General features: G+C 38.7%; 1 protein-coding gene across 2 annotated transcripts in view; it reads left to right on the top strand.

Annotated features, from left to right (window-relative positions):
• The window catches only part of TOX (thymocyte selection associated high mobility group box), a 302,827-nt gene that overhangs the window by 244,616 nt on the left and 37,889 nt on the right, over nucleotides 1-20,322 (top strand). For both annotated transcript variants that reach the window (XM_090040035.1, XM_090040036.1), the window contains 2 exons: nucleotides 1,637-1,915; nucleotides 8,710-8,940. In XM_090040035.1, the coding sequence (XP_089896161.1) occupies nucleotides 1,637-1,915; nucleotides 8,710-8,940 (510 nt within the window). The remainder of the gene's footprint in view (nucleotides 1-1,636; nucleotides 1,916-8,709; nucleotides 8,941-20,322) is intronic.

The following is a 20,322-nucleotide window of genomic DNA, read 5'->3' as shown; positions in this document are numbered from 1 at the left end:
GAGTAACATTAGCAAATAAGGCCTCAGGGCTACCCATGTTCTAGTTCTCCGTTCACCAACTGCTATTCAGTGAAACAGCTGGATCAGAAGAGATACAGCCAAGAAGTAGTTAGTTTTATGTGTACAACTGTTTTGATATAGATTGTCTGCTAGAGGCAGAGATAATGATAGCTTTCAAGGCTAATATGTTTGACTAGGAGGGAAGCTGGTATTCGAAAGAAAGGAACAAAAAGTCACTAACATCATGTAACAATATAAATGTTTTCCAAGATTCAAATCTGAGCCTCAGTCAATGTTGTGCACTGTTTTTTCACCCAGTGTGTTAGTAGTCATTGAATAAACTTAAATTATAGATGTTAATATACATTTCTCTCCCAGAGGTACTAATTTATAAAGTGGTACAAAGACAGCTATAACCAGAGGTCATCTTGTCAAAATATAGTTCATATATCTTCTAGAGCATCAAATTAACTTAAAGTGGCTAATGTCAGATTCCGGTATATCTGTTGGCATGATTGACCGGTCCATCCACTTCCTTAAAAATACTGTGAATCAATTTATGAGCTCAATATATACCTGTTGAAAAATCTTGTCTTCAATTTTTTTTGTAATGAACAGTAAAGATCAAATTAGATGCTTGTATTTTATTTATTTCTGATTCAGTGACTTAGTTATAAAAAGATTTAATTGATCAGTAAACATTGGTTGCAAGAGAGAGGAGGACAGAGAAAATACCTTGGTTGTAATGTACACTTGAATTTCTTAAGTGATTTTAACCAGTTATACTATCTTTGATGACGAGGCCAAAAAGGTTGTAAAATAAGCATAATTATACTAATATTGTAGACCATTAACATATTTTGATATCGCAGTTATAGTGTTACAGTGGCAATTTGTGTCAAATTCTACCAACTACGTATAAGTGTTTTTATGGTTCAGTTAGACTTGGATATCTATATCCATTCTGTTTTCATCTTTGAATTAACACATCAATTTAAAATCACCTCCAAACCACTTAACTTAAAACTAAGTTATTGTCTGCTTTAAGTCATTTCTCCAGCTCTGAATTTGAGTGCGGTGGACAAACCTGTACAGCACCCATGTATAGTACATTTGACATCTGGATGAGTAAAGAGCTTTATCGCCCAGTGCTTTTAATTTTAATATTTGCAAAGACTGCATTTGTTGTGTGAATTAAAATAGTATGTCTCATTACTGCTAAAAACCAGTGACCCAAGTAGAAAAATGGATTAATTTATCAACCTTGCAACTTTAGAGGTTCAGGTTCATATATGATTGTTGCTGCAAATTAGCTGAGAAGTCAATTAATCAAGCCATTAGATAGTTCCTTTTTGTCAGTATTCTGAATCTTAAAAATCACAGTATTTCTTGATACTGGCTTAAGAAATAGAAATGTTGGCCTTAGTAGTTTTTGGAATTTGGGGGGAAATTTGGATCTAAATCAACAGCCTGTAGCCTAAATCCATCTCTGTGAAATAGATCATAACTTTTGACCCATCTATACTGACTGTTCTCATAACTGTGATTCAAACTGGTAGATCAGCAGAGATTCCTTCAAGTACAAAGGAAACAAAATATTTTACTCATGGTTTACTTTCCAATTTTCCTTTTGTAGATGCAAGATTTACGGAATACAGAAGGGGCTCAATACAGTTCCCATCCTCAGATGGCAGCCATGAGACCAAGGGTTCAACCTGCAGATATTAGGCAACCAGGAATAATACCACATGGGCAGCTGACTACCATTAACCAGTCACAGCTCAGTGCTCAGCTTGGTTTGAATATGGGTGGAAACAATGTTCCCCACAACTCTCCTTCTCCACCTGGAAGCAAGTCTGCAACTCCTTCACCATCAAGTTCAGTCCATGAAGATGAAGGAGAAGATACCTCTAAGGTAAGGAAAGGCATTAAATATTTTTTAAAATAATAATACATTTTAGCTATTTTAGAACCTCCTGAATAAACCAGTCTCCCTGAATGTTGTCTGATACATGTTTGCCTTAATTGTGGAGGACATCATTCTACAAGCTTTACTGTCATCCAAATGATAAAGAGTGTAAAGGAGAATTTTAATACAATGATTGAATTCCTCTCTTGCATAGAAAGAGTGTTTGTTTCATGTCAAAAGTCAGGCTATTTCTAAAAATAGCATATGGATGTGCGTGCAGTATGCTTATGCCTGGCATTTGGCTATAGCATGAGAAACTAGAAAACAATATGCGCAAGAAGAAAATTGGAGAATGCATTCTAAAATAACTATTAATATCTTGGAAAAGTTAGGGAGATGCCATTTCTTTATATTTTATGTAATTCCAGTGCTTCAGGATGATACAGTTAAGCTTTATTAGTATGGCTAAAAGTGTGATACAAATTATCAACATCATCATCATTTATACAGTACTTTGCATGAAGAATCTCGACATGGTTTGCAAAGGTGGGCAAAGTCATATTATCTCCATTTTTCAGACCAGTAAACAGGTTATTACCTATCACACAATCACACAAGAAGTTAGGAGGAAAATCCAAATTAAACATGAGTTTTCCTGACTCCCTGATATGTGTTCTAGTCATCCAGAAAAGTTAATATTCCCAATATATAGTAACAGTAGTTATAACATGGCCATTTCTTGTGGGAGAAAAAGAATGTGAAAGAAACAAAAAAAGGGAATTTAGGAATACATTTCAGTCAAGACATGTAAGTCAGAATTGTTTTCAAGCTGTCAATATCTTTATTTACTTTCCAATAAAAATTCTATTTCATGACTGTCCACTGATTTTACACACTTTTTTTAAGTTCTTGAATAATTTATATATTTAAATGAGTATTTTTGTAGTGAGGAAAACTTTACAATATAGCATATATAGACATGCTCATTCCACTTTCGTTTTTTTTAAAAAGTTATTTTTTGTATCTGTTTTCTCCCTGTTTTCAGGTATTGGACCAGAGGCTGTGAGTTACATAGATTCCTAAAGAGAAAGCTAGCCCTTGGGACCATAACCCTATAATCAGACTATCCTCTCTTTTTTAGCCAATCTTTCAATTATATCATGTCATCTATATGATTCTTTTTCTTTTCATGACAACAATATTTAGTAACATAATTCAGATTTCACTGAATTACTGATTTCATATTAAAACATATTTTCGCTTTCAGAAAAGAAAGTATTGAGCATTCTAGACAAAGTAAATATCTGAACACCAGATTTTTCTCCTATGGAAATTGATTTGTATGTCCTATGTTTTTATTTTTTAAAGGTGTGCTAATATGGAATCTCCCATTAAAATTCCCTCATCCTTAATTATTAGAAAACTGAAGCATTATGCCCCAGAATTAAAATATTATATCATACAAAGTAGTTGATATATATTATCTTAACATTTTCTAGAGTTATAATAGTGCCAACAGAAATTTTATAAGGGTTTTAAAACCACGTTTCAGGGTATTAGAGATTAGAACGAAACCTCGAAGGAGGACAAATTATGTCATGATCTTCCTTCTATGAGGTTCTTTGCACCTTCCTGTGAAGTGTCTGGCGTTGGCTTCTGTTGATACAGAATACTAGACTAAGCACGTAATCCAGTATAACAATTCTAGCCTTTGCATATTTAGAGCATGTTATGTTTAGCATGTATTTTGCTTGGCACGCTGTGGCCAGCCCCCAGCTCCAGGTAGCTGCTGCCAGCGACGGAGCCCCAGTTGTTCCCAGCAGGGCTTGCAGCGTCCCAGCTGCCTGCTGGGAACAGCCCAGGAACCCAGCTGGCAGCAGCTCCTCAGAGCTGGGGCCAGCTGCAGTCGAGAGGCTCCAAACAGCTGTGCCAGACTCCGGCATCAGCTCCGCACTGGCGCGTGCAGGCGTGCCTGAGGGCGGGCGGTGGGGGAGGGGCCTGAGGCAGCGCAGCCCTGGTCTCTCCCCCACTCCTGGCACAGAGGTGATGAGCCCGGCACAGCTGTTTGTAGCCAGCCCGGGTTCGGGGCAGTTGCACCAAGCAGTGGGCAGGCTGCAAACAGCTGTGCCGGGCTCATCACCTCCATGCTGGGAGCGGGGGAGAGACCATATGAAAGCCATCATAGCCGTGTGTGTGTGTGTGTGTTTTATATGTACGATGTCTTTCATATACATAGTACACACACTCGCGTGCTCACACACACACACACACACACACACACTGGAAGGGACCTCAAGAGATCATCTAGTCCCAACTTCCTGCCTGAGGCAAAGCTCTCATGGACTTCAGTGAGTTCAGGAATTGATCCGCGTAGCTTAATATACTTATTCCCAGTGCTAATAATAAACAAACTTTAGGACCCCAACACTGCAGTAACTGAGAATTTCCAGTATACATATATGGGAGACCTAAGATGGACAAATGCAGTGGCTATTTAATACAACAAAAGGGAAAAGTAGCAGTGGTATTAAAGGGGGGCATTACAGAGTACTATGCAGCCGTGTACAGTAAACTTATTGTACAGAGTAACATCCTTCTGGATGCTTCTCTGCTTAGGGCTGACTAAACCAGAAGCAGGGCACATCTACAAAAGATGTTCACTGTGGAGTTGCCTAATTAGTAGGGGTGTCCAAAATAGGACATATTCAATTCGGATTCAGCCTGAATTGAGGACAGTCGTTCAATTCATTGATTCGGATCACTGTCCCTGATTCACTTTGACTGAATCCAAATCTGAAGATTTGATGCTGATTTGGTGAATCAGTGATTCAGCCATAGACACAGCTTTAAATATGTTTTCTACGTATTTCGAGGCACAGCTCATGAGTGCTGCGATGGTGGGGCAAATGGAGCATTTTACAGGAGCATGGGGGTGGCTTCCCACGTGCTTGGCAGTGAACCCAAAAGTGAACCAGAAGGACCATTTCTGATCCACTTCCGGGTCAGCTGCTGAGCATGCCAGCTCTGCAATCGACCATGGGGGGACCCTGGGTGGTCCCCCAGACCCAGGAGGCACCAGTCACCAAGCCAGGAGGGCATGGGGGGCCCCCTTGCATACTCCCTGGTAGACCCAGAAGCACTTCTGGTCCACTTCCAGGTCTGCCGCTGAGCATGCTGGGGACCCTCCCCCATGCTCTGGTGGGAAGCTCTAGCCACCCCACCATCTCACCATTCCCAAACCACCTGGTACCTTGAGAGATGTGGAAAAAACACTTAAAGCTGTGTCTATGTCCAAATCACCGAATCTTTCCGAATCAATTCAGAAGGTTACAGTTGGATTCGGAGAAATTAAAGGGTCCTCTGATTTGATTCTGATTCAGAGATTTGCCGCTGAATTCGGCCAAATCTCCGCCAAATTGAATTGGGGACCGAAGCGTCGCACAGCCCTACAGAACAGTAAGGTTCCCAGAGAGTCTGGATCTATTAGGTGCGCTCAAAGCATATCAAATTTCCATCAATATTGTGTTTAGTACAGTACATAGCAGCCTTAACCACTTTTGTTTTAAAAAGGAGGTCTTTTGTACACCTTTTGTATAATAGTCTCAAGTTATAACAGTAATTCTCAACTAGAGTGCTTCCATGAGATCATTTCAAGAATGCAGCAGGCTGCCAAGCAACCATTAGGTGTGCAAACACATATGTGATTCACAAAATAAACCCAGAGATCACTAATAGGTTTCTATAATGTCAAAAACTTTCCAATCTGCTGCAGTCTGAGTTCCTTCAACAGAAGAATTGTTCTATTATTTTTCCATAGTCGAGAAACAAATGAAAGCCAAAAGTGAGTATTTTCCAAAGGGGGCTTTGAGTGTAAAAAGTTGGGGCTTGAGTCTGATAAGGTTAAGAATCACTGAGTTAGAGTATGGCTCTATAGTCATCTGATAAAGAACACTTGTTGATGAGGCAGACGTACTTAATTCCAGTCCCTAATCCCAGTGCTATTTGTGCCTTTTACACTAGACAATCACTCATTAAAGAACAGAAGTAACCTTGGAAGCAGAGACTGGACCCTAGGACTCTCTTTCCCTAGCGGGACCTCAACATTGGGCTTCAGGCTACCTCTTGCTTGTATTTGCAGTTTCATTCACTTTCTTGCTCCGATTTGAAGGCTTTTTGTATTTTTTGGTTGCACAGTGGCTGAACTTCAATGGGAGGTGTAAAGGCCTGTACCACCCCACCTATACACACATACATAAATTATGTGGCTTAGTTGTTGGGGCTCAGTTGTCCAGGAAATTGTGTGTCTCAGTTGCCCAGTTGTCCAGGAAAGTAAATCCCCTCAGGCTAAGTGATCAAACCACAAGATTGCTACTCAACAGGTGGGCAGAGGTGGCACCACCATACACCAACTTGAAGAGAAGCACCCGGTTTTCCTGAGTGGGCATCTAATATACAGACCTGAGTCAAGCACCTAAACTCCAGAGAGGTGCAAGAGTTCACATATCCTGTGGCCATAGCATTTCCTATTGACTAGTTCTAGATTCCTCCCTGCTCAGTGTCTAGAATTGTCCCTGCTCTTCAGAAGTGCCTACCTCTTCCCATTAACTGTATGGGAAGCTTAGCACCTAACCCTGCTTCTTTGAAGCATCCTTTTGCGGCCAGATGCCTAATTTTTAGGTATTCTGACATCCAAGTTGGAAGTGTCTGAGGGGTTTATCTGGATTTTACTCTAAAGCCCAAGGTGTTAATTTGTGTAGGACTTATATATCCAAAATTTAAGGGCTTCACAGTTCTCCTACACTGTGTATTAAGATTTTGGGATTCAAAAAAAAAACAGGAGAACTTGAAAAAAGTCAGTAATATAAGTAACTATAAATCCATTTTAAATAAAGTGCCCACTTATTGTGCATTTTATTCTGACCACTTCAAAATTCAAATACTGTATTTATGTAATTCTTGCCATAATTCATGGTGTTGGATCATTAAGCATGTATTCTGTTATTGCTAAGCATAATTGTGAAATGCTAGAAGCATTATAGGTTTGCAAATATGTATTTCTCAGTAGATGGATGGTGGGTTTTTTCATACTCATTTGAATTTCACTTATGAGAGAATTTCAAATAGTGTAGTTTAAAGGAAAGAGCGAGAGGACTGCAAGTAGCAAAAATTAACTAACAGAAATGTGATTACCCAAGAACTGCTGCAGCATATTTTCTTTGTGGTAGAGATTTTACAATATTTACTTTATATGATAAGAGTTATAAGTAGAAGTCTATGTTGTTTGTTCAGCCTATTATGCAGATGGTGCTTGATTAAAATCTATTTTAAACTACAGCGATTACTGCAAGATAGTGTGCATAAAACAGCTCTCCTAGCTCCATTAAAGGCTTTGGTACTATTGCAGTTTATTTTAAATATGCTTATAGACATTTTCGAACTTCTCATGGGACATTTAGATATCAACGATGTGCCTTAGTTGATAGTCTTAAATCCTTTACTAGATATTCTTGTGATCTATTATGTGTGCAACATAGTTAACACACATTTTTTAAAGTGAAAGATTATTGCTTTCTTGTGATAAATAAGTTAAATACATCACTATAATTAAGCAATAAGGCATGACAGGAGGTGGATTACCATGAGCTAACTACACCTCTAGGGAATTTGAGGCACAAGTCTATGCCTAGCAGAATATATATGTGTTTTATTTTATTTCCCATCTGTCTCTGCTTTGGTGGTTAACAGTTGAGGCTATGAAGCTGATAGACTGATGGGAGCATAAGGTAGGCCATCATCTCAGCCATTTCCAGGGTTATCAGTGCTGGAATTCTTTTTATTTAATTATTTTTTATAAAACAAACAATTTCCCCAGTGAGCACTCTCTTTTTAACAGTGGGGTTTTTGACTCCTCTTGATCAATCAGGAGAGAGAATAACTTCTTGGTGCTGTTTGTAGAACTATTTAAAAGAAGACCTTTTGTGCTTTTTTATAGTTTACATACCACTTGATTAAATGGCAGCGTGGGCATCAGAATACCCTAAATATGTATGGGTTTGTAAAACCCAACACACACACCCTTTTAATTTATTGTCTGCATGAACTTCATTCAGTCTTTTATTTTGGCCCTAAGAAACTGACCCTACATGAGCAGAGTTAGAGGTTGCAGTTAAATCTGAGAAGCAGAATTAAGTAAGTCAAAAATTTCAAACCCACCTTGCTGAAATTTCATTCGTATTTATTTTGAACTAACTGTACAATTAATTTTTTCTCTGTATCTCAAATCTTTCAGTTTCCTATCCAGTTCTTGAAGTTACTGGAAAGATTCCTACTAACTTCAGTAGAAATTCAACTGGCTTGAATAATCCTCTAAAGGAAAGAAAAATTCACAATAGAAATGTTCTTGCTCTTGTTACATGGTTTGTGTGAGTGAACTGGTGGTCAGCATCTAATGAAATCTATAATGGCTTTACCCATTACAGACATGCAATCACCATTAGCAGTAAGACTCAAAAAAGATAAAAATTGGAGGCTGAATTACAAATAGGATCATGATTTTATGAAAACAAAATGTAAAACATTTTAGGGAACACATTACATAATCTAGAACATTTATAATGCATTTTCGAGATGAAAACATGGAAAATGATGTCAACATGTGGATTATCAAAAGAGTATAATTAAAATGCCTGCAAAATCCAAATTGTGTCTGGATTGTAGAAGCCTCACTAATAAATTGAGCTTTTGTTTAGTCCTCAGCTTAATGGATTTCTCTGTAATGCTTCTGTGATCTTGTATTACAGGTTAACGGAGGAGAAAAGCGGCCTGCTTCTGACTTGGGAAAGAAGCCCAAAACACCCAAAAAGAAGAAGAAGAAGGACCCTAATGAGCCACAGAAGCCTGTGTCTGCCTATGCATTATTTTTTCGAGACACCCAAGCAGCCATCAAGGGCCAAAACCCAAATGCTACCTTTGGTGAAGTGTCTAAAATTGTAGCATCAATGTGGGATGGCTTAGGAGAGGAACAAAAACAGGTACAAAGAAATACAGCTTGGAAAGATGAATATTTTTATTTCAGAAATATATCCATGGACTTGTCAATTAAGCTCTCTGGGCAGATTGTTTACTGGTAAACACTTGAACCAGATTTTTAAGGGCATTGAGATAAGGAGAGTATCCCCTCATTTCATTTATTGATGTATTATTCTGTTAGAATGAGTATTCATTTCCTTTGCTTAAGGATTGATATTATTACTTTTAGAACTTTGTGAGCCAAAGTAAGAGAACCTGACTTGTTTTCAATTTTTCTATACTGTAATGAAACAGGGGTGCCCTACTGTAAATTAAAATAATGCCCAGTGTTATTTTCCTATTCCGTGCCAGTAATGGCATAGCAAAGATTAGAATCTTTTAAGGATTTTTAAAAATAATCTTCTCTCCTTCAGTAGTTACTTCTTCATCTTTTGTTATTATCATCTTTAATCCTTTTCTGACTTGACTAAAATCCTAGAATCTGCCTATCCCTAGCTAGATATAAGATAACCCAAATCCCGGTACCAAAATGTTCTTCAAATCCTTCCACAATATTCTTCCTTGTTATTTGAAACTATATGCTCAGCTCTTGCATTCCCTTTTTTTCTATGTACTGTCACTCCCTTCTGCAGAGAGTGAAAGACCCAGTGGGTTGTTCTGTATCTCATCTCTTGTGATGAGGTTTACAGGGACTGTGCTCAGGCCCTAAATACTTTGGGACTCCTTTGTTATCTGACAGTTCCATGGCACATGCATTTTCAGTACTGTACATGGAAAGTATTGTTTCTGTTTGTAAAAGGAAATGTGTCAGTTCAGGAAATGTTTGATTCCTTATCTTTATATTTTACGGATTCCATTTGTGGGATATCAAGGGGCTTTTTTCATCATGCTCTTGAAAAAGACTTAGACTGATTGTAAGAGACAATCAGGCAGAATGTAAAGCAGTGTTAAAAGCTCCCTTTTGTATACATGGTAAAGTAACAATTTCCTCCTCATCCTCAGCTCTGCACTTCCACCATCACCCGCCAGCCTCCCACTTCTAGACCTATTGTGGTCTTTCTTACTTAAGTTCCATACAGCCAGGCTGATGTTAATATTGCTCCCAGTAAGCCCCTGTTTCTTTTGTGTGTCTGTCTTAGAAATACAAGATTAAATGTTTTACTTAATCCATAAAACATGACCGAGCATATAGCATTGTGTTACAAAGATTCACCTAGGTTCATTGTTAAGCACGTGGATAAATCCCCAGCGCCTGCAGCTACCTAAGGGTGGGGAATCATAACTGTGCAGCAACATCACACCCAGTGGTGTCTGAATACAACTATAATAATGGCCTCATATTTTAAAAACCTATCAAAATATGCATGTTTATTTTTAAATGCACTATGATTCTGCCACTGAAGGGAAAGGATGAAACCCAGCTATAGAAAATAGGAAAGGGGTCTTCTCTCAGCCATTGTCATTAGTTATATCTGTATAGCAGTAGTGTCCAAGGTGCATCCTAGTAAGTCTACAGAAGTTCGATATCCCAGAAAAAGCTGTTTTAGAAGCCATTTAACTCTGGCTGTTTCCTGGTTATTTTTCTTTTTGAAGCAGCCATTTTTGCTCTGGGAGAAAAATCCTGAATATTTGTGCACAGCAGCAAGTCTCCCAGTATAAAATAAATGTCTGTACTTGGCCATAGAAGATAGGAGCCCTTTTTGTGCTAGGTGTTGCACAAAGTTCTGTGAAGACACAATCCTTACCCTGGAAAGTTGACAGTCCAAGGTCCTAGGCACACATCATGTTTGCAGCAGTGTTATTTGCATCTATGTTGTACACAAATGTGAATAACACCAGGTTCCAGAATAGACGCCTAGAGGACTAGTTTGTCCCAGGGTAACAGACTGAAGGCTGCTATTACCGTGCTTTGCCACTAGGAGGCAGAGAGTCAGTAATAGCCTTTTTGCATTAACTAACTGAGCACCCTGGGTTAACTTGTGGACACATAGCATATATGTGAACATATCTTTCATTGGTATAGTTTTTACTTTTATTCTTTAAAGTTTAATTCTACATGAGATTGGGTGATATGACCCAGATATAAGACAATACCTTGTGTTTGAGATGTTTTTTCTGGCATCTCTGACCCAATGAATGGTGGATGCTAAGGAGGGTATTGAATAGTTGGTAGCTCACTCTAGAAATATCCAGTTTAATGGTCTCCCTGTTTAACATTACTTCTGCCACCAGCAGCGACAGGATACTAGACTAGATGGACCATTGATCTGTTCTACTATGGTGGTAATTATATGCTTATATTCTCACGTCTGTTCCACATTTATACCAGTGTAAAAGTCTGGTGTAATTGGGCTGTGTAATGAGGCCCTAAATAAAGAAGAAAAAAGATAGGGGATACAAGTGTATGTTATAAACAAAGGCCTTGTTGAGGACTGGGATCCATCTATGTAGAGATCACTGTGGGATTGGGACCACAGGAATTGGAGTGGCAGTTGATAATTGCCAGGTTAAGTTTACTGAGTGAATGTTGCTTTTCTGATGTTGTTGGTTAGTTTTAATATGGCGCCTGAGTGGGAGAAAGGGTGATCTGATAGGAGAAAAGTGAGGAATTTAGAAAAGGAAAATTAAAGGGGTAGGGAATTGAGTTTTAACATGAAGAGTAGAGCATGTCACTGCCTACAGAGAGACTATAGCAGGAAGGATAGGGGAAGGTCAGGGCAAACTGCCAGCTAGCAGAGAGAGAAAAATATAATGTGTGTTCATTTATATAGTGTTTATTTGATTTTACTGGAAAACACTGTTAAGAAGCTGTATATTTCAGCATCTCAGTCATACTGCACTAATTGACAGAAACAATGAGCCATAAAGTTTCCTGTGGAGAACTTTCCAGAGGTTTCTCATTTTCCAACGATATTAATTTGACTTGCATGTTAATATGAGCACATTATTGGTATTGTTAAGAGAGGAAAGCATCATCACCATGATATTTTTTGTAATATACGTTAGACTTTGAGGACATGTCACTGTTCTTCCCGAAGAAAAACCAGCTATAGGATACAGGGCAGAAACTCTTAGGACAAATCCTGGGGCTGTAAGAGACAAGAATGCTCCTATTCAATTCTGTGGATTGGATTTTGGTTGGACCTTAAAGTGCCTATAGATGTGCTCATTCACGTTGTAGTTAGAATGTGTCAGAGCAGACTCAATTAATCATTGAATGCACTTTAGATAAAGCATCCCACAGCCATTTTGAAATGTGGGGACTTAATATATGACAGTGAACCATTTTAATTAGAGCAGCTGTCCAGGAACTGCAGTAATTAAAACACCCCACCCTTGAGCATGTGTATAGGCAGCCATAATGACTACCAAAAAGCTATCAGCTCTTACAAAACTGGATGCAGCTTCTAGAGGGTTCAGCCGGAGGAGAAGAAACTGAATCGAGAGGTCTGAGGAGTCACTTACCAAGTGCATTAAAACGCCTTGTTCTTTTTCCTTTCTGTAATGTGTCCAGCAGAGTTCACTGCTCAAGCCAAGAAAGCTGAATTATATGAACTATTAAGATGTTTCAGTTTCTCTAATATAGTTGAATCATGCATTTTCCTTTCTCCCAAGTGCTTACAAGCTGGGGTACCAGTAATGTTTGTCTCTCAGAAAGCTTCCCAAATTGTAGAGGAGGAGCCTGTACTTCATCTTTGGGCCAAAGCTAAGTGGCTGAGGAGCCAAGACAAAATTTCCTTCTTTAAAGAGAATTGTGCCCACATAGTAGAAACAGCAATGGACCGTTGTTATCCTGGACCCTTACTCATTGCATCCAAGAAGACTAAGCCTGAGTGGTCACACTCCTCCTCCTTCATCCTATTACATACCCTTGATGTTTTATGTCCTTTCATGGATTTACTCCCAAAATAGACAATGGTGTGGCTCAGTAGTTCTGGCTGGAAATGTTTCTGAATAAGAACAGCACAGTTAAGCAGATGCTTCTCAAGAACTTTCTGGAAGTTTAGATCTCAGTCTTAGACCTATCTCTATAATTGAGGATAAACCTAAATGAATCTGAAATCAGAAATATTCTTTAATTTTTTAATCTAAAATAAACGTTCAGAGAAGCTTTAGTCAGAGACGCTTGTTAACAGCTGCTGCCCAAAGTCTGCAGCTTCACTTGAGCAAATCTCCTACTGGCTTTACTGGGGACTACTACATTGGGGACCAAAAATGAGGATTAACAGACCTTATTCATGAGGATTTATTAGGACTTGGTAAAGAAATAGTTAGGAAAATCCAGGAATATTCTAAACTATTTGTCTTTAAACTCAATTTCCCAGTGAAAGCAATGAGGGTGGCTACAAGATGCCACCTATGAATACAGTATCTTCTGTATTTTAAGGCCTTAATTCTATGGTTTCAGAATACAAGGAACTTGTTTGAAATCTAGGGGTGTTAATATGAAAACTGGACTCTAAATATGGGAGGGATTAATGTATATGGGGTTTAACTGTGGAACAAAAATATTTTAACTAGTATCCAGAGCACACTTGAATGGGGTTTGGCTGTTATGAGGAAGCCTCCGAAACTAAAGAAACTCAAAAGAAAGTAAAATAAAGAAGCAATAATATTCTCACCAGATGCATACTTTATTTATGAATTGTGCGCACCCATAGTGTTGAAAAAATGCAATTATCATGAAGCTTCAGGGTTTTATGCTTTGGAAGCTGGTGCTTATTCTGGAACTTAAAAATAGAATTAAGCTTCCAAATTGTTTCCAGAGCTGGAATTCTTTTCTAGCATCTTAAATATAAATCTGTTGGAAAGGAAATCATAGCACACACAGGGTGTAAAATGATAATCCTCTGGAGAAAATAGGGTAATAATAAAATTTCTCTCACACACACAAACACACACTCACTCACTCACTCACTCTCTTTATATATATAAACCCAAAGCTCTTTGATGAGCCATCATACCAGACTGCAAGCCTTAAAGAGTTTGCAAAAAAGTTCCATACGTTTTTCATGCTACAGAAAGTCCCAAGAAATGAGGTCTGAGAAAATTTGGCAGGACTGAGGAAAAGCAAAAACATGATGAGCTATATGATGCATTTCCTTTTTAAGGAAGATTTCTTATTGAAGTTATTAAGGAGCTATGCTTATAACATAGCTCCTCATGACTACACAACCCTGAAAAGTCAATAGTATCTTCACTGAGTGGCACGTGGGAGTGGATCCAGAGGGCTCCACCCCCTTTGGCTGTGCACCACTTGCACAGTGAGTTGTCTAAGCTCACTGGTATGTCAGGGCAGCACCTGCTGGGAGGTCTGCCTGTGCTATGAACAAAATGAATTCATTGACTGTTGCCATGGGGTTTCATGAAGCTCTGGAGCCCAGGAGGTTAGTGTCACTGCTGTTCTCCCTTCTCCTCCCCTGTCACCCACCCAAATTTAGCAGCAGGGGAAGAGAAGATGTTTCCCTGCTTTCACGCAGCTCCAGAATCCAGAGGCTGAGCCCTACCATTTGAGAAGAGAAGGAAAAGCGTGCAGTGGCAGAGCTTACCCCCAGACTACAGGGTTGCATGAACAGATGCCACACTGGTATCCAGGATCACAGCAAAGGGAGGAGGTCAGCTACACCCACTTCAGAAGTTTGACTCATGCACAATGAGCTCTCTTCACTGTGCCACACTGCCATCACTGCTGCCCTGGATCCACCCAGGTTGCCACATATTATCAACCATTTCATTTATTTTCTGAGCATTCAGGGACCTTTTATAAATAGCATGGTTATATTTGTAGAAGTGTCCTTTTTAGACTGGAAGGGACTCCAAATGGTTTCTTAGATATTTTTTGTAGCTCCTTCCCAAATACTATCACATGTGTAAGAATTAAAGCTGGTGGGAAATAAGGAGAAGGAATTTACATTTGGGAAGGATGGGGCAAATCAAATTTGCTGTCGATAAAACGTCTAACGGTGCACCTACAAGTGCAGTCGCTTCAACTGAATAAAGTCCTGCGCAGTTTGCACCAGAGTCAGCTGCTCCAAGGCACAGCATTTACATGTGCACCTGGGATTGTAGCAATTTGAGCCAGGGGCAGAGCAGCTCTGGACTAGCAGGGGTACAGGGATTCAGACCTGGGCGCTGGGTGGCAGCATCAGGCTAACTGAAGCAAATGAGTGCTACAGTACAGAGCTAGATGGCAGGCAGCCCTCACACTGTAGCACTCTTGTGCTCCATCCAGCCCGGGTGACTGTCTACATGTGCGTTTCAGCTCACATAACTACTCTGTTGTAGGACAATACTTGTCTCAGGCACCACCATCCTACAGCAGAGTTAATTAATATACTGTGCCCTAATATGGGTGCACACGTAGATGGTAACACTTTCCTATGAAGCTAATTAGTCCACTCCACAGTAAAGTGCACATGTAGATGCATCCAGACAAACCAAATCTACCAATAATCCATTGCCGTACATTTTCCTCAATATGATAGCTTCAGTTTGTGGTGATTGTCAGTGGGTTTATATATGTCTGCCTTTTAGGCCAATTATCCCCCTGCCCCACACCCCAAGTAAATAGCATGCTTGTGTCATCCCATTTTTTTAAAACCAGATTTCTGTATACTACTGCCCTTAGAGCACAGTTTAATTATAAAAGGGAGAAAAATAGCCCTCTGGGATCAGTCTGGCCTGCTAAATGAATGAATAGTTGAGTAAATAGTTGAGCCATTTTGGCTTTCCAACAGAAGGCTGGTTCAGGCTCTGTAAAAAGACTACTTAGGTAATTTTCTGTTTTTTAAGTGAAGAAGAAAGTTATTTTAAATCAGAACTAGATGCCAATGCACTAAATGAACCTTAAGTTTCATTGGAGACCCAATATGGTAGTAATAGATTTAGCACATTACAAACAAAATGTTCTTGTTTACATAATGCAAGTGACTTTAAAGCTTCAAGCCAAGGCCCTAAATAAATGTGCTATTATTCTAAAAAAGGAACTGAATGCCTATTCAGGATAGTGTTCAAAGTTACTCTCTGGTGGAATGTCAGTGTCTTCACTACAGTTCTATGAATTTGCCTCCTATGAATAAATTATGGGGGGGAGCGGTGTTTACTTAAATATTGTAGCTGGGCCTTGTAGCTGGGAGGAAGAAGGATTTACCTAGAGATCCGAAGCTTAATGATCAGATAGCACAAGCAAAGCAACTGTTTGAGTGCTGTAACATATGCCTTCTTTCAGGCTGCATAATTCATAAATAGTAATATTAGCGGCAACAGTTCAGCTCAATAGCAACACCTCATTATTTTATCCTTCAGTATTTATTCCTATGTTTGACGCCTCATGAAATTACTGTTAATGTGTTTATATAAGGGCAGATCTGACACAAGTGGGAAGAATTTAATTTCCCACTCATTCTTTCCTGCTGATGTGTCCTCTTCCCCTGGTAGAAGTGGCAAGTGTAAATAGTTAATTTGCTTCAATTATGAGCCTGTCCTGCTAAATTAGAAGCAGCAGGAATATGAAGAGCCAGAATTATACTTATGAGGCAGCTGACAAATCCTCTGAGCTCACAAAATCAAATCATTTACTCCTCATTGGTGCTCAAAGACCCACTAGATAAATGCTGCAGTTTATTCTTTATCATCTCGTGGAACTTGGGCTGTATATTACCAATACTTAAATAAATTGAAGTCCCTGTGTATTAGTGTCAACATTTGTGATACTGTTAGCGCATTTTCATTATAAACTTTAAGCTTTCAAGGATTTCTATCTTGTCCACTAAAAATAACCCAGCCTAATTCAAGCATTAAAAAAATTTCAGTGACTACCTAAAGTTACTCTTCAGATCTCAGTGAAGCTTTAGATTTATACTACAAAGTAGCAGGTTATCCATTGCAAGGTAGAATGTGGCAATTTGTGTAGGTCTTTAAAAATACCAGCAATTCTCATCAACATTTAGCCTCCAGAATGATTGTACTGTGTAAGGCCATATTTATTTGAATATTTTAAAAGTAAATCCATGTTTATACATTACCTTCTGATTTCTCAAGGTTATTAGCTCAAAGGTGTACTGAAGGCACAAACCTACATTGGAAAGGAATAAAATGGAAAACTGTCCTGTATCTTTCCAGGATGAGATCTGGAAGGGACTGCAGCAACTGGAATTCTCATGCAGTGCATCCTTAAGGCACACCAAGATGTTGCTCTTCTCCAGATTTAGCCAGCTACATAATACCAGCTGTTACTGAGTACATGCTTCAATTTCTATTGTGTACTTGCTGAAGATTAGGTGTAATCTGATCACGTGTGTAATATTTGTATTCTAGGGCAGAGGTTTTTCAAAGAGGAGCTAGGCCCCCAGCACCCCATTGCCTTTCAGCTGGAATTGAATACCTAACCCTCATATGTCTTTGAAACTGCAGTGATGAGCCTCAGCTGGTTTAACATGCCATAGCTGCATTGACTTCAGTGACGTGATGACAGTTTATAGCATGTGATGACTGATCTCTAACCTTTAATTTACAGGATAGTTTTCTAGCAGGCCTAGTATAGCCATTGAAATAGCAAAAATGAAATGCTGATTTTCAAGTGAGGATACTCAGCAGTGCTTTCAAAACATTTACCTATTATTCATTACTGGATTTTATTTTCTGGATTTATAGTTATGAAATGAAGCCACTACACCTGCAGTACAAGTCTAATGTAAGGGAATGACCAATGTTTTCCTGCCCCCCAATTTTCATGTCATGTACTTAAATTATAGTTTGGTAGCCATTGGTTTTTTTAGCAAACACTGTGTTCCAAAGAATAATTATAGAATCCTTTTAAGAGGACCGCAAAATTATTCCTATACTCTCAGTTTTATGGGTGAAAGACAGCCATTCAGGGTTTAACGTTTATTTTTGCTTTAAATGAGAGCAGAGGCAAAGAAACGTCTGTGCGTACATACTGCCACCATGAATTAGAAAACAAAATATATTCAGAAACAACCACAATAAAAACTACCTCATTGTGTTGAGATCTCAGTTGATAAGAAAGAGGGAGTGTTTTCCTCTGTTTGCTATCAGTGAAACTAAAGCTCCTTCCCTTCCCCCACTTTTATAACAGTGAAGACTTTTCATATTGTTTTCACCCTTTTTCTATTAAAAAGGGAAAACAAATCTTCCCTAAGTTCTAGATAAACACAAGCGGCATTAAAAATAACACCAGGTTGTTTTAATCAGTTTAATCCTTTTTCACACTGTTTTTTGCTCCTTTTCTCCTCCTAGGAGAGCAGCTGGACTTAATGCCCTGGAACAAAAATAGGTCCATTATATATAGATATAGGTATAGACATATAATAGATCTATTTATCTATATGTATGTACATATACGCACACATATATAAGGTATTAATGTTCTGTATGAGATTAGCAAGCTAAACATTTCTGACAGCCACATCTGCCTTCATTTAATATTCTTTGTTTTGCCACTAAATTCAGAAGAGGGCAGCGTCAGACCCCAAGTTTGCAGTGATTTTTTTTTCACATTTCACAGTAATTTTTTTCACATTTCTAGCAGATGAAATCTCTCCTTCCCTCCCAAACAAGGCCAGAGTAAACAAGATTTCTACTGAAAACCAAACCCATGTAGATCAATATAGCAATTGCTGAACATCATCTACATAGGGCATTTTAAGTATTGTACATTCATGAATCTATTGGCCTCTCCCGGGCCCACCTGACAGTTTTTTTTCCTTTGGGCAGCCTCTCAGGAGTGCTTAAGGGGTGGAGCATGTCAGCCTTCCACACCAACTCTGAATTTATTTCCTTGTGCTGCACTCAGTAGACATAACTACTAAATAAATATTTCACATAACTCTGGAGCTGTGGATGTTCACTTATATTTAGTCCCAGCCCCCAAAAACCAGTCAGTCTCTTTGGGTAAACTGCTGGGCAACATGGAACTCTAGCTTCTAGGTCCTACTAAAATACATATCATGAATAATCATGCTAATTTCTTCCTTGTTCTTCTTCTATCCTCTATACTAAAAGTCTATAGGAGTTAGGCACTAAATCAGGAGTATAGTCAGCCAGATATAATTAAACTAATTATGGCCCATTTGTGTTCAGATCCAGTTTTTCAAAGTATAGCTAGCTAAGCTCCAGTATTTACTGTGGAAATCACGTCACATACTAATTATGTCTGTTTTTTCTTATCTAAAGTTCACAGTTGATACAAAAACAATCTCACCTTTAGAAGTGGCAAACTTTGAGCTCAGTGGGTCAAATTCTGTGGTGGTAGCTCCAGTGAAATCAGCAGAGTTGCACTGCTTGTGCTAGAGCTGAATTTGGCCTGTGATCTTTTTTCTGCTTGCCAGGAAGACTGAATTCTTTTCCTTAATCCTCTAATATGTCATCAATGTTATTTTCATGCTCTCTAGTCAAAGAGACTGCTGAGCCATATAGCTAGCCCTGGGCCTCTTTCAGTTACAGTATGTACATAGATTAAAACTTAAATGGTAACTTTCTGTTTCCATTAACTAGTTCTGTGGAATGTTTCTACAGCTGATGCCTTTTAGCAGAATTTGTATAATTCTAGGTGCCTTCACTGAATTATAAAAAGATTGGACCTCCCACTTAGAAAAAAATTCAGCTTTCTCTTTGGGTATGGACACATGAACAAGTTACCATGAGGTAAAAGAGGGCAAGGATGTATGGTGTGTCAGCTACTCCCAGTAACTTGTTATGGTGCCTGCTCTTACCCCATAGTACATCTTGATGCTTGATGGCTAAGTTGCCGTGGATGCCTTTTCATTTACCATAGGGTAAGAGTGTGCATACATGCATTTACAACTGTTAAATATCCCTGCTCTCCTTTACCCATATAACTTGCTCATTTATCCATGTCCTAAGCTTGAAGAGAGACGTTCAGCAATGAGAAGGAAGGAAATCCAAATATAGGACTTAGTTCTGGACAACAGCGTAGGTTTAGTAGTCTTATTCTCTGAAAGTTGTAATGACTCTTTAGCAGTCACTAAAACAGATCTAACGTGATGATACTGCTCTTTGATTTGCCACTTTAAATAGTAGTACCTTTTTTTTAGGGTTTGGACATATCTATCACATTTTTCCAGGCACATTTATATAACTCCAAGAAAACTCCCATTAGGAGTTATGCCTTATACCAATCATTTAGGTCAGTGATCTCCGAAGTGGTATGTGCAAGACAATCTATTGGGGTGCGGGAAGAAAATATTAGAACTTCTATTTATATTTATATAAATATACATATATTGGGGGTGCATGCTCAAAAATTTTTTACTGATAGGGGTGCGCAATCAAAAAAGTTTGGAGACCACTGATTTAGGTAACTGCTGAGAATAAAAATGAGGCTCACAGTGCATCTTAAACAT

Source organism: Crocodylus siamensis, chromosome 3 (assembly GCF_052110815.1).
Source record: "Crocodylus siamensis isolate JL-2025a chromosome 3, ASM5211081v1, whole genome shotgun sequence".
Taxonomy (NCBI): Eukaryota; Metazoa; Chordata; order Crocodylia; family Crocodylidae; genus Crocodylus; species Crocodylus siamensis.
Note: the sequence above shows the minus strand (reverse complement) of the source record. Positions and strands in the feature narration are given on the sequence as shown.